Source organism: Empidonax traillii, unplaced genomic scaffold, assembly GCF_003031625.1.
Source record: "Empidonax traillii isolate 1590-97213 ecotype Southwest subspecies unplaced genomic scaffold, ASM303162v1 scaffold32:size1966603, whole genome shotgun sequence".
Taxonomy (NCBI): Eukaryota; Metazoa; Chordata; class Aves; order Passeriformes; family Tyrannidae; genus Empidonax; species Empidonax traillii.
Window position 1 is genome coordinate 186,058 of NW_020955225.1, and position 13,883 is coordinate 199,940.

The 13,883-nt window shown below is 41.6% G+C and overlaps 1 protein-coding gene across 5 annotated transcripts in view; it reads left to right on the forward strand.

Annotated features, from left to right (window-relative positions):
- The window catches only part of LOC114073715 (connector enhancer of kinase suppressor of ras 2-like), a 176,284-nt gene extending 164,845 nt beyond the window's left edge, over positions 1–11,439 (forward strand). For 2 of the 5 annotated variants that reach the window (XM_027911449.1, XM_027911448.1), the window contains 5 exons: positions 5,322–5,392; positions 6,149–6,252; positions 7,599–8,106; positions 8,430–8,629; positions 9,273–11,439. In XM_027911449.1, coding sequence (XP_027767250.1) covers positions 5,322–5,392; positions 6,149–6,252; positions 7,599–8,106; positions 8,430–8,629; positions 9,273–9,488 — 1,099 coding nt within the window. In that variant the 3' untranslated portion in view covers positions 9,489–11,439. Of the gene's footprint in view, positions 1–5,321; positions 5,393–6,148; positions 6,253–6,882; positions 6,985–7,598; positions 8,107–8,429; positions 8,630–9,272 lie in introns of those variants that run through there. The other 3 variants (XM_027911451.1, XM_027911450.1, XM_027911452.1) reach the window with 3 other exon arrangements.
- The last annotated feature ends 2,444 nt before the right edge of the window (positions 11,440–13,883 follow it).

A 13,883-nucleotide genomic window follows, 5' to 3' on the forward strand; every position in this document is an offset into this window, starting at 1 on the left:
AAATCAAAGCATTGCTTCAACCATCCCTATCACAGGAACCTTTATCCTGTTAAATGAATATATTACCTGCATAACCTTAGGAAATAGTGAAAATAATGTACCTTAGGAACCCAAATGGGAAATGTATTGATTTTTTAGGTGTCCAGCAGGAAAGAATGGTCAGGGAGAAGCAGCATAACAAGTACAAAATCAATTTTGAAATCTAATTCTGTATTGCAGAGAATTTTGCAGTGAATTCTGAAATATGATTATCCCACTGATGTAAAAAAGAAATTTAATACAAAGCTTTCTATTAGAAATTAAATATAAACTGCACTGAATGAATCCTGTTTATGAAATAAATGGTTCAAGGGAATCTCTATTTTAATAGACTTAAAGGTAACTTGATGCAAGTGAAAGTTAGCATCCACTGCAGTTCTAGTTTTTCCTTTTAATCAAATAATCTAAGTTTAGAAGCAATCTCAAAAGTAAAGGAAGAGTTACTGCTGCTCTGAAACGTATAACTCAAACATGAGGTGACAAAGGAGTGCAAGAATTATTGATGAAAAGAAGCAAGAAAGCAGTTCTTGCATTCAAGTTGTATTTATTTATTTATTTATTTATTTAGGAAATATATAACTATTTGTTTATTCTATCCTTTAATGCCTCAGGATTTCATTGATTTAATTTTTAAAGGAACATTTAACAGAAAGAAATAGTGAAAGCAAGTGGATTTTTCTTGAATTTACACCTTCTCAGGATATGCTCTTTATTTACTTTTCCACTTGAATTAAACAGTTTCTTCACTAAACCAGCCATCTGGTATGTGCAGTAAGTATATCGAGAGGATATTAGCAAATAAAACTTATCTGTGCCTCAGAAACCCACCTCTTCCTGACCTGTTCTCCGTCAGTTTATGAAACCTCTGGCACTGCTTTTTAAAAAAAAAAAAAGTTTTCCCTCTTGCCTTTGGTTTTTATTCTTGTGCACTAAAGGTGTTAGTTCTCTCTAATTTATGATAACTGAGATTGTCGAGTTGGTTTATTTTATTAACTGTGGGTTTTTTTTACTCTGGCCTGTTAGAAAGGAGCAGAGTGGGAAAGGGGGTGACTGTGACTCCACTATGAAAACTGTAATTGCCTTTAATGCCAGAACCTCTCACTGACCTCGGGCTGGCTCAGCCCCACATTCAGCAGGAGTAAATTCCAGCAGCCAGGCAGCAGAGATTGTTGCATTTGCACACTGAGGGATGGCATATTCTTGTTTGTAACGCAGTGTGTTCAAGAGCAAGGCAATATGAAATGGTTTCCCACCATATGAAATTGTTTGTCCCACCCTAATGTTTTTCCAGTGTTTTTGTTGGGAGATCAGAAGGCAAATGTTCTCCTGTGACAACTGGGGGCATTTCAGGAGTGATTCACTCTTCAGAACCAGGCTGTGATTATTGCAGCAGCTCGTCAGTCCCTCTGCCCTGGGTGCCTTCGTGCTCATCACTGTCCAGCCTGGGGGCCACTCAGACTCTTGGAGGGCCTGGGCTGGAACCCCTCATTCTAACCAGAATTATCTCAGTAAATTTAACTTTACATCCTACCAGGCAGCTCTGTTTTCTCCCAAAGCGATGACAACAGTGCCTGTTTGTAACCAACAGAATTAATTAAAGCCAAGTCTGATTTATTTAGAATTTAATTGAGACAAAGCAAAAACCTTATTTATACATTTTGATGACTTTACTTGAGGCTCACCTTTCCCTGCCTTTGGTTCACCAGGGCAATAAAAAGTAATTAACCCACTTCTTGGTGCCCTGTAGGTTGTTACAACGTGCCTTGGTAAGACAGAGATTAAACATCCATGGAGATCTTGTACAATATTGAAGGTGGAATGTTGAGGCAAAGGATCCCTGGGCTATTTAGTGCCGTTCCATGTCATCACAATTTCCATCTGGAGTGCAAACCCCGTGCTCTGTTGGGTGGCCTAGAGTCAGACTTCGTGAAACATGTTGGTTAAGTTATTTACCAAAAGAGGCTTGAAATTACCAAAGAAAAAAGGTGTGGTTTGGTGGTGGGGAGAGAAGCTGAGCTCCAGTAGGACTGCAAAGGGCACCTGCCAGAACATGTGTGTCTGCTTGTGACCGTGGGGCAGTCAAAGAGCTATTGGGGTACAGTTTAGAAACCAAATTACACCAACCATCTCCTGGGGTTTTGCTGTAGCTGCTTGTAAGGTGTGACACACACGGCCTGGCATTGCCTGACCCTCCCTCAGACGTGCCCAGAACTCCCACAGGTGCTCCCCATCCATCCCTGGGGAGCTCATCCCTCGTGGATGCTCCCATTGCCATCCTGGCACCTGCCCTTTGCCCCCAAGGCTTTCAGTGCCTACAGTTCAGAACCAAATTCCTGAGTTTCCAATCTCCCCATAAAGAACTTTTGATAACCTTGACTGCCAGTTTTCCTGAAAATGTAAGTGGGTTTGCTCATCAAGGAAATTCATCAAGTTTATGCAGCGTTCTTTTTGAACTGAGTTTGCATTTCCTTGGGAAAAAAAAAAAGTTAACTGTAAGAAAATGATCTGTAATCTCAGCACTTGTATAACTCCTGATTAACCTCAAAAACATTCACTCATGCTTTTTTTTTAAAACACAAAGCCTAAAATGGAGATTCTACTTCTTTTCTCAGAAGAGATTTTATCATTATAAGCCACTGAATGTCATCAGATAACCCATTATGTCGGCTTGACAAAGAGCTGACTCTGAACTGGGGTAAATGAGGTAAGAAAGTCCTTGTAACTATAGCTGGGGATCATCTTGGCCTTTGAAAGAGAAAAGTCTGAGCAGCCTTAGAGGAAGAAGATTACCTTCAGCTAATTCCAGCTTTGGCCATGTGCAAAGCTGATGCTCTGTATATCCTAAGGATCCCCCTGTGCTCTGGGAGATCAGTACCTGAGCTTCTGAGATCTGAAACTTTCAAATTAACAATAAGCAACAGGAGCAATCTGGTGAGGAAATTTAAGACAATCTGAATTTCCATCCACTGCCCACCCAAATGGCTGAGTCTGTTTTAACTTGGAAAATGGTAATTAGTCCTAATTTATCATTGGTGCTTAAGCAGAACCTCAGTTGAAGGCACTGAGCCATCCTGCTTAATTGCCAGAGGCATATGGCAAAGTATGACTAAAACTATTTTGCTCCAATGCTAATGAGTACAGAAATTCGGGAACTGTTGAAAAGCTAGTGAATACAAACCCTTAATAATGCCCAGGGAATGATGTCATTCCAGTCCTGCCATAAAGAATCTGCCTTGCAGGAGCAGCACATGCCAAACGATTGTTTGCAGAGTGAAATGATGCTGGTGAGCACTGTGGAAAAGCTGCTCTGCAAACCTGTTAATCCATTTTAAATGTACTGCCTTGGTGATAAAGATGAGTTATTGATGTGCTGATACAAACAATGTCTGTAAGCAGAGCTAAAACCCTGCAGTTGGTATTTGTGAAAACTAATCATCATTCCCGGTTTCAGTTCCAATTTGCTCACTTCTGTTTTCCTGAAAGGCAAAGCAATGTGATTGTACAGTGCTTTATATTTTCATAGTTCTGCAAGTAAACTAAACCCTCTCACAATTCCCTGTGAGAAGGAAATGTTGCTGTTCCCTTTGGCTGCTTAGGAAAGCCGTGAGAGCAGTGGAGGGGTTTGCTGAAGGCTGCAGTGAGTCAGTGCTCTCTCCAATATCACAGATTAGGATCGTGGCTCTGAGCTCTGCAGAGCCTCCACCAGGAGATCAATAGTGCTCAACTGGGGGCTATTTTTAGTGGCCAGTTCACTCTTCCTTCATTTTCTGCCTCCTTGCTGTGGCTCCCACCTTCCACACGCCCCTCTTAGACAATAATAATCACACATCTCCTTTTTTCTCTTCTACTACAAGTGGGGAAGAATTACCCTGGATATTTTCCCTGTTTTAATCTGCAAAACAACTTGTCCTCATGGTACCACATGGGTTGTTCCCTAATGTCTTTCTTGAAGTCTCTGAAAGATGGTTTTGTCCTTATTCATTAACCAAGAACATAATTATTAACAAATTTGATGTTGCAGTGTTAAAAAAGGAAAAAAGAGCTGCTCCTAGAAAACCCTCACGTGCAATATATTGGGAAATTAATCACATGGTAAATAATTTAGTCACAGAGTAAGGGGATGCTTAAGAACACATCCCAGCCATTACTGATGGCATTAAAGGGCTTTTTCTTTGGTTATGTTTCCTTTTTGATGAAAATAAGCTAATTCTTGATTTTCCATTTGCTGAACATTACAAAGTGACTTTCCCTCTGTGTGTTCATTTCCCTTTTTTCTACTTTTTCAATTATATATTGTATGAATATCCAGTAATCTTACATGAAGAAACTCTGAACCTAAAATAAACTATAATATTTTCCCAGTGAAGCAGAAAATCTTATCTTTGATCAGACTAATTAATTTTGGGATAACGAAAGAAACCAGAACATCTAATGGGAAATGCCAATTCACCAAGTTTTGGTTTAGAAACCTGGTAAAGTGACATTTAGAAAATTTAAGTTTCCATGACAAAAAAAAAAAAAAAAGGAACATGAAGTTGATGTCACAGCTCAACAAGACTAAATATTTATATCACCAGTATTGAGAATCCAAACTAGCAAATAGTCAGTGGAATTCTGCCATCACCTGTTTTAGCTTTCTGATGATACAAATTTAATACAAGTTATTCCCTAATACAGGTTTTCATACAATCATTATCATAATTCTATTTTCTAGGATTTTGGAAATTCAGGCAAGTTCTTGGAATTAATAGGAGTAGCAATCAGAACAAATGTGATATGCTCCTGCACACCATGTCTCTGGAAACCATTCTCCAGACATTTGCAGAAGCAGCTTAGAGAGGGTTTGGTTCTGCTTTAGGGGGACATTCTCTGCTCTCCACAGGCTGTAAAAATTCCACCTATTCCTTGCTGCATTTGGCATGTTTGTGTGTGAGCTCCACACTTTCCTGGTGACAGGGGGATGATTGATGTCCTGGTCCTTCAGGTTTCCAGGCAGCAGAATAAAATGCCAAGGTCTGATCCTGCACAAGGTAAAGACCTCCAGCAGATGTGACCACGAGTCCAGAAGAACATCTGCAGTGGCCTGAACTGGGATGTCCTTCACTCGCAGTTATTCACCTCTGAACACGCCCAGACTGTGCTTTTAACAGCCTGAACAGTGCTCAGCTTTTGCATTAACCATTGTCTCTGGCTTTTCCAGAAGATAGGAATTTGTATGCCCTCAGATTTACATGAGATGTGCCTTTTAAGTGTCTCTCTCTCGTTTTTTATCGTTCTATCAGATGGATGAACCGTTTGGGTCTTGCAGCAATTGGTTACACACCTGATGACAAGGACATTCATCCAGATGAAGGTAATGTTTCAGTGGTTGTAATTAGGAGAGGAGAGCAGACAGCACAGATCTGTTCAGTGTCTCAGCAAACCTGGAGATGTCATAACTGACTCCTTTATTAACATATGGTCGTATCTTTTCAAATGCCAACTTTGATAAGAATCCTTATCCTTGAATAACTCCAGTTATTGGTGCCACTACCAAAGAAAATAAAATCCTGAGTAATAATTTTAAGAAATATTTAAAATATTTTAAGAAATATTTAAAATAAGTGATAAAGAGAATTCAGGGTGAGGTGTGATCTCTCAGATCCCAGCCCTCAGGGATGATCATCCCCCTAAAGCAAGTGAAGGCACCCCAAGCACAGGTAACACGTGCCTTTTGTGCCTCCTGAGCTCGAGTGCCAGCCTTGCCTTTCCCCACCACCCACGGTGGAGTTATGCTGACACAATAAAGTGTTCAGGCTCAGCTCTACTTTGGCATCTGGAATGAAGTTTGTCTTTGACAGTCTGTGGCCTGAAGTTGGGGTTCCCATGCAGTGGGAGTCAGGTGCCCAACCTGCTTTCTGTAACTCTGCCCTAAAGCGTTTGGAGGTTCACATACAGATAGATCTGTGTATCTCAGTGCCAGACATTTCCACAAGCCTGTTCCTTGTGGCTGCCAAGCCCTGTGGGTGACTGGGGAATGTTTACCTTGCCCTGCTAATGATGTTTTTAAAATGTGGGACCTGCTTTGTCGTAGAAAAGCACAGGAGTGAAACCAGGAATGTTTTGTTAGCAGATTACTGGAGCGAGAGCGACCAGGACGACATCGACGGCTCACTCACCCTGAAGCAGGAGGGCTCCTCCACACTGTGTGACACCTACCATCGAACACCCTCAGTGAGTCCCAAATGTTGCATTTGACAGTAGGTCACCAAAAAATCTCTGTGTGCCTTGAGTTGCGCTTTCCCCGTTCCGGAATATTTAATTGCCGTAAAGGTGGAATAAAGCCGGATCTCATTGTGAGAATGAAATTGTTGCTGTTCCTCATGAGCCAAGACCTGGATGTTTCCATAGCAAGTCAGTTGCAAAGGAAGGAGAGGTAAATATCTCCTGACACAGATCTGTCACCACACTGTAAATATGACCTTTTTTTTTTTTTGTAGGATGGGTGAGACTACACCTGATAACAGAAACAAATATTCAAATGTTGACTTCACTGCAGAACATGAAAAGAATGTGGTAGATGAGATAGTTTGGATTAAAAGAGACTGTTTTTCAAGTATCAGTATTGGATACTGGGGGATAGAGATTAAGGTCAGCTCACATTCACGCAGTAATCATGTTTTAGTTCTTCTTCTCAGAATAAACCTTTCTAGGCAAGGGGTTTTTGTTACAATATTGTGCACAGTACCATAGGAGTGATAGTATTGCAAAGAGAACATTTCTATTAGACAAAACACAGACAGGCTGTGATAATTATTCTATGTTTCTAAACACAGATAGGACTGTTCTCTATTTTTCTTTCAGATTTTTCTTCAGCGTGAATGACATGATCCTCACACAGCCAGAACCAAAGAAAGAGTGACTGAGACAACAGCATCACATGGGTGAAGTTCAGACTGATTTTCACCCATGTGATGCTGTTTTATCAACTGGGATACAGGTTAAGCCCCTCCCTTTCTGTTTTTCCACATTTTTGCCTTTCTCTTTTTTTTTTTTTTTCAATTAAATTTACACACAGACCCAGCAGAATTAACTAAAATAATTCCACAAGTTCAGTGGTCCCCCAGTCAAAAACCTTTTGTTGCTTGGTTTTAGTTTTTTATTTTTCTTCCTTTGGCTGGATACATACGCCCTAAAAAGAGAAAGTAAATCCAATTATGATTTCTTTTGGAGACTGCCATGTCTTCATGGCACACTGCTGGATGAGTGTAAGCTGGGCAGGTCTTCAGGAAACCTGCCTAGTGTTATACTGTTCTTTCCATCAGGAGCTGATTGTGGGCAGAGAATGTGCAAAAGGAGAATAGGGAGTGGTTAAAATATAGCACTTGCATAGAAGTTCTCACTGCTAATTATCTTCTGTTTCCTCTAATTATCTTCTGTTTCCAGAGGTTCATGTTATGACATATCAAGCACATCAGTCCATTGATTACTGTGTATCACATCATGTTCTCCACTGCAGTCCCTTGCTGGGCTCTGTTCAAAGCCCTGTCTCATGGTCAGGTGTTCCTGTGTCTCCCCAGGTGAATTCCTCCAGCCCATTCCCCGAAGCCAAACAAGGCCGACACTTTTCAAGCGAGTCAACGTATTCCCAGTCGTCTGCCGAGGATTCCCGGCAGGATGCAGGCGGCAGCACCCACTCCTCGGGCTGCAGACCCCCCTACCGAGAGCGGCGCTCGTGGCAGGACCTCATCGAGACCCCCTTAACCAGTTCAGGGCTGCACTTCCTGCAGACTGTTCCTCCCGAAGCCGAGTACTCGAGCGGCCGGCCCGGAATGTCCCCGGACAAGCGGAGACAAGCCACGCTGCCCGTCCAGAGGAGACACAACTTCGAGCAGGACGGGCCTTTCCCTCTGGTGGAGTGTCCCAGGGGACACAGCTCCCATGGCAGGCCCCAGAAACAGCGCAGCCAGAGCCTCCCCCGGAACAGAGACGTCAGGGGCAAGGGCCGGGGAAAGTCCATTGAAGGGATGGATGACAGTCTGGAAGAGAAAGTTCCCATTAGGAGGCACAACAGTTTCTGTGCAGAAGGTAAGCTCTGGGAGGTGCCACGATCCTCTTGACTGCCATCAAAGCCAGGCCAGTATTGCCTTTATTCCCAGCAGGTTTTTTGTGGTTGAAATGCTGGATGTTGGCAAGTTCACCCATCACTACACGGGAATTCATATTTGAAATTCCAGGAGCTAACACTAGAATAGAGTGTTGGGATGATCAGAAAGTTGTTGTTTTATCAAAACAAACACTGGGGAACTGTGTAATAGGGTTAATTTATCCATGAAGCTGCAGTATTGCTGGGTTTAGAGACTTCGCTGAAGCAATTAGATTTGTTGTTAGGTTTCTTTATTTTCTTTCAGAAAACATGAAAGAGATTGAAGAAATCACAGATGGTCTGCAGGAGCTGTACAAAACCCTGGAAGAAGCCAGTCTGTCAGCTTTTGGGGAGCAGCGTCCTTCCACCAAGCAGGAGTTCCGCAAGTCCTTCGTGAAGCGATGCAACGACCCCGTTATCAATGAAAAGCTTCACCACATCAGAGTTCTCAAGAGCACTTTAAAAGTAAGGCTTTAGCACTGGCTCTGTGATAAGGAACACAACCTAGTGAAAGTATAATCATAGAGTCACAGAAAGGTTTGGGTTGGAAGGGACCTTAAGGCCTACCCCGTCCCACCCCATGAGACACGGGCAGGGACACCTTCCACTATCCCAGGTTGCTCCAAGCCCTGTCCAACCTGGCCTTGGACACTTCCAGGGATGGGGCAGCCACAGCTTCTCTGGGCAGCCTGTGCCTCACCACACCCTCACAGTCGGGAATTTCTTCCCAATATTTAATCTAAACCTACTCTCTGGCAGTGGGAAGCCATTCCCCCTTGTCCTGTCACTCCATGCCCTAAATCTCTTAATGGTTTCCAGCGATGAGACTTTCTCTGTAGCTTTAAAATTAAGTTGCAAATAAACTAAAAATCCTTGAAAGCAAACATGTTCCAGCTTAAGCAAAAAAAAAGAATGATTATTTGGCACTCTGTATAGGCATGTTGTACCAGGTGCCATGGACTGAGCTGTCAAATAGTTTAAGCTGTAACGGTTCCTGAATTTAGGTAAAATATTAAAGTGTTCCTGGCACTTTGCATTAAAGTGAAAGAAGAAATAAAGTGCTGAAATACAAGATTCCATTTTGACATGTCTTTCTGGAATTTGCCAGGCGAAGGAAGGAGACCTCACAGTTATCAACAGCCTTCTGGACGATCCCAACTTAACATCAAAGAAGTTCAAAGATTGGAAACTAAAGAACTACGAGTTTTTCCTGGACATTTGTGAGTACAGTGCTGCTGGGAAATCCCAAAACGGAGCCTCTGAACTGGGAAGCTCAGCCCCAATGCTGACACACACACACTCCTTCATCGAGACCCACGTGTGACAGGACTCAGCCTGAGCAGCTGCTGGGTGCCCTGAACACCGAGTCAAACACTGGCATATTTATTGGTAACACACTCAGCAGTACTGTAAATACTTGGGTAAGAGAATAGTGCCACAGGATGCCTCCTACATTGCATGAGAAGACAATACTCTTTTAAATGGATTTTTTTTTTGTTTGCTATTATCAACCAATGTCCGTATCAAGCTCTGCATTAGGAAGAAGTGGTGCAGAAGTGTAACTGAAAATCAATACCAGTATATTTAAAGTACTGTACTAAAATTAAGCTTATAGTATGAGCTCCTACAATCATTTTATATATTTAGATATATATAAACACATATCTATGTATATAAAATGTAACACATGGTAGTTGACATTTCCTTTTAAAATGCCCTACAGTTCACATTTTCACACACTTTTCCTTGAGGAAAAAAAAATATATAAAAATGAAGGCATAAATCCATTGGCCGCTGACCGTTTATTTTTGCGACATTTCCAGGTAGTGACCATCTTTGCAAATAAAAGGACAGAGTTATCAAAATGTAAACTCAATCCCTATAGTGTGCCTTAAAATGTACACTGTACATCAAACAAATAGACCCCAGTCTAGCCCTATGGGCACTCTGTACATGCCATTAGATACTGTGTTTGTAACATGCTGTGCCTGCCTTCCCAGGGAGGGAACAGGAGCAAGCAGGTGAGGCACAGAGGTGGAACAATGTTGGTTGTTCACTAATGCTGCAATTTCAACTGGTTTTAATAGAATCTGAAGTATTTCATGGTGAAAGAAGAAACCATCTGCTCTGAGTAAGGTACCTACTGCAGGTTTTCATCCTTTCTTCACTGTGAATTTAAGTGACACATGACTGTGAGTCACAAAATTCAAAAGGAGAATGAGAAGGAAGTTTAAAAATCTCCTGAGCTACTCAATTCCATTCTGTGACATCTATAGCTGAGTAAATTATTCAAAGTTATGTAATGTCTGGCAATAATTTTTACCTGGTAGCAGTACTTTTAGCACGTGGGTGAAGTGATTCAAAGCATCATTTGAAAACCAATCTGTATGGATTGGTTTGGGAAGACACACAAGTCACAGGGGGTATTTCACTTCCTTGCCTGGGTGAAGAACTGTTTCTAAGAATCAGATTTTGGGGAAAATACTTGTATTCTTGGGGGGAAAAAAAAATTGTTCTGAATGCTACTGAACATGAAGTTCAAACACATTCACAGTTTTCTTTGACTCTGCTTGCCAGAATATTTCTGAAAGGCAGAAGGAAGGGGATGTGAACAAAACTGATGTAATTTCACTGAAACATAGACATTCACTGAGAATTTTTGCTCAAGATAACCATAGTTGTCTCCCATACATCAAGGTGTATAAATCCATGCCATTCAATATAATGTTGAACTTAGTTTAAAATGTTATCTCAGTGATGTCCCAGATTCCAGGAAGAGATTTAATGGTTTAAAGGTGAAGGTGTCCTCTGTGTTTAGCTCTGTCTCCACAGAGCAGCTGATGGGGGGTGACCTTGGCTGGCCACCTGCCCTCACTCCCCCTCCTCAACAGGGCAGGGGGAGAAAATGTCATGGAAAAGCTCCTGGGTTGAGAGAAAGACAAGGAGATCACCTATTAATGGTTATCATGGGCAAAACAACCCTGACTTGGGGAAAATTCATTTACTGACAGTTTCAAATACAGTTGCATTGTGAGAAAAAAAAAGACAAAAACACCTTTCCCTTGCCTCCTCCCTTCCTTCCAGGCTCAATTTCATCCCTTCATTCCCAGCAAGCAACTGGATAAATTATAGATTCTATTTAGAAACCAATTCATACTTTCATGCAAGCACTGATGGATGCTCACAGAATTAGGTAAATAGATGGAACTTTCAATATTCCTGAAGAAAATTAAATATGCCTTTTGTTTCAAACCCAAAAGATGGTTTATGTTTTCTATATTATTTTAAAATAGCTTTCCAATGTATTGTCACTCAAGACAGAAATGACAATTGTCCACTGAGTCTATTCAGTGAAGGCTGAGTAAACAGGGAAACAAGGTATTTCTCCTCTAAAATGCTACTTATAGATACAGCTGAAAATTATAAACATGATTGGGAAGATCTGTTTCTCAGAACTAACACAGATAGTAAGGAAAGTAGATGATCTCAATTTTAAGTTAAACGAGATTTCTGCAATGCGAGTAGAAGAGATAAATAGTTGTGAGTTCATCCTAAACTCAGCTTATCTTTCAAATCTTTCAGTGTCATGAGAGGATCGCTCTGAAATTCTCAGAATCGTGAGTCTGCCTTCTGCTCCTGGAGAGCAGCTCTCAGCAAATGTGATTTGCACTGAACAGGCCAGATAAATTATCCAGGGCATTCATAAGGTGAAATGAGATACACCAGAGAAATTTCCTGTAATGGGCTTAAGATTAACTGGGAGAAAAGTTTGAAAGATTTATCTGGCATTGCTTGTGCCTTAGAGCAAGCAAAATCTAATTGCTAAATTAAGCAATACAAAGACTTTATTCTTTCCCAAATGCCAGCTGGCTTTTGGGAGTCATTTCACAAGAACTTGTCATACTTCTTGCATATGAACTCAGCTCCAACCTGCAGCCCTGCCCTCCCCACCATGAGTTTCTTCTTCCTCCTGGCTGTAGGTACCAATCTGGCTGTACTGCAGAAAGTAATGGCCAAAATCACTGTAGCACAGTTATCTGGAATTTCACCACCTTTGAAATCACTGGAAAGCAAAGTGCAATAGAGACACTCTGCTTAAAAATCCATGCACCACATCCTGCTTCTGTATTAGAAAATGTTCAATTCTCCTGCACCAACAGGTACTTAAACACACCGTACAAAGCAGCTGGAACTGTTGTGGTAGTTTGGATCCCATGTTTTTCAATTAGAAAAAAACAAGTCTTGGCTGTTGAGCTCATGAAGGGAAATGAACAGTCCCAGTACAATACATTTAGTAATTTACAAGATTTCCTGCCTGAATGCTCAGGTTAAACTTGGTTCTTAACATGCACAACTACACAAAGAGACTACTTGGATGTGTTTTATTGATCTGGGTCTTATGAAAGTTAGTGTCTTCATTCAGAATTCTTGCAGGTAAAATGTCTCAGCCCACAGACTCTCCTGAGACTCCACAAGCTGAGTCTTCTTCTAACTGGCTATTTTTTATTACAACTGATTTAATGTTCCCCCTGAGCTACTGATTCCCCTCTTGTTTTAATACTGGTCTGTATTCAGTGACATCTCAGACCTCTGAAAGCTCTCTGTCAGCATCACTTCCTGAGAAAACTGAGACCTTTTTCTGGGTTTCATTAATTTAAGTGAGAACTTCCCTAAGTTTGCCCTATTTGATATGAACAAGAACCAAAGGAGGAGCAGGGGTTTCTCACCAGTTTGTATATTCAGCTCCAGGCTGCTGCCTTTTAAGCTGGAAATTGTGGTGCTCCACTGGCTTTTTCCAAGGAAAAAGAAAGGAGTGTTGCAGAGAATTGCTCTGTGTACATGGCCCTTAACTCTGTCCTTACTCTTCAGCAGTCCCAGCCCTCCCTCTGCTCCAAGGTCCTGGGAAAGGCTAAGCCTCCTCAAAAACTGCAGAATTCTGCTGCTGACCTTTAAAAGGCTTCACTTGAAATGTTAACAGGACTTCTGGGAGAAAAATGAAGAATCTGGTAAGAATTGTTTAACTTCACACAAATCTGAGGAGAGTGGAGAAAATTCTTGCATTTGTCTCAAGTAATGTAAATCAACAAAACCAGCCCCATCTGCCATAGCTGGCAACTACCCCCAAACTGCAACACAAAGAGATCCTGACTCTGTCTCTGGATCCAGCCCTGGGGAGATTCCTTAAGGACGAGAGCACAGGCCTGTCTGATTTCCTGGGCTTCAGCCTGAACATCCCCTTTATGGTACACCCAGATTCCTGTAGAAAAACGTTTGAGAAATAAGTGGTGACTTGGTCTCGCAAAGGATTTTAATTTCTCCTTAGTTTTCACAGAAGGGAAATGATGCATTTCCAGGGAAGACAGAAGGGCACGGGTTTTCCATGGCAGATTTTCCACGTACCACATGCCTTAGGCCACTGAGCTAAAATCTCATTAGAGGCAACACAGCGTCTTCCCTGCTGCCAAATGATGTTTATTTACCACTAGGACAAAATGGGTAATAACAGAAAATACTTAAGAAGCAATATTAGCCAATTAATTTATATTCAGGAATAAAAAAGCTCTTTTTCTTCTGAAATGTTTCCCCCATTAAAGCTAAGGCTCAGGGTAGGTTTTCCAGGCAAAATGCTGTGAGGACAGGTCCCCCATGTCCCATCCCAGAGGAATTCACACTGCGTGGCTGAGGCTCTCAGTGGGTAAAGTGGGCACAGATCTGAAAA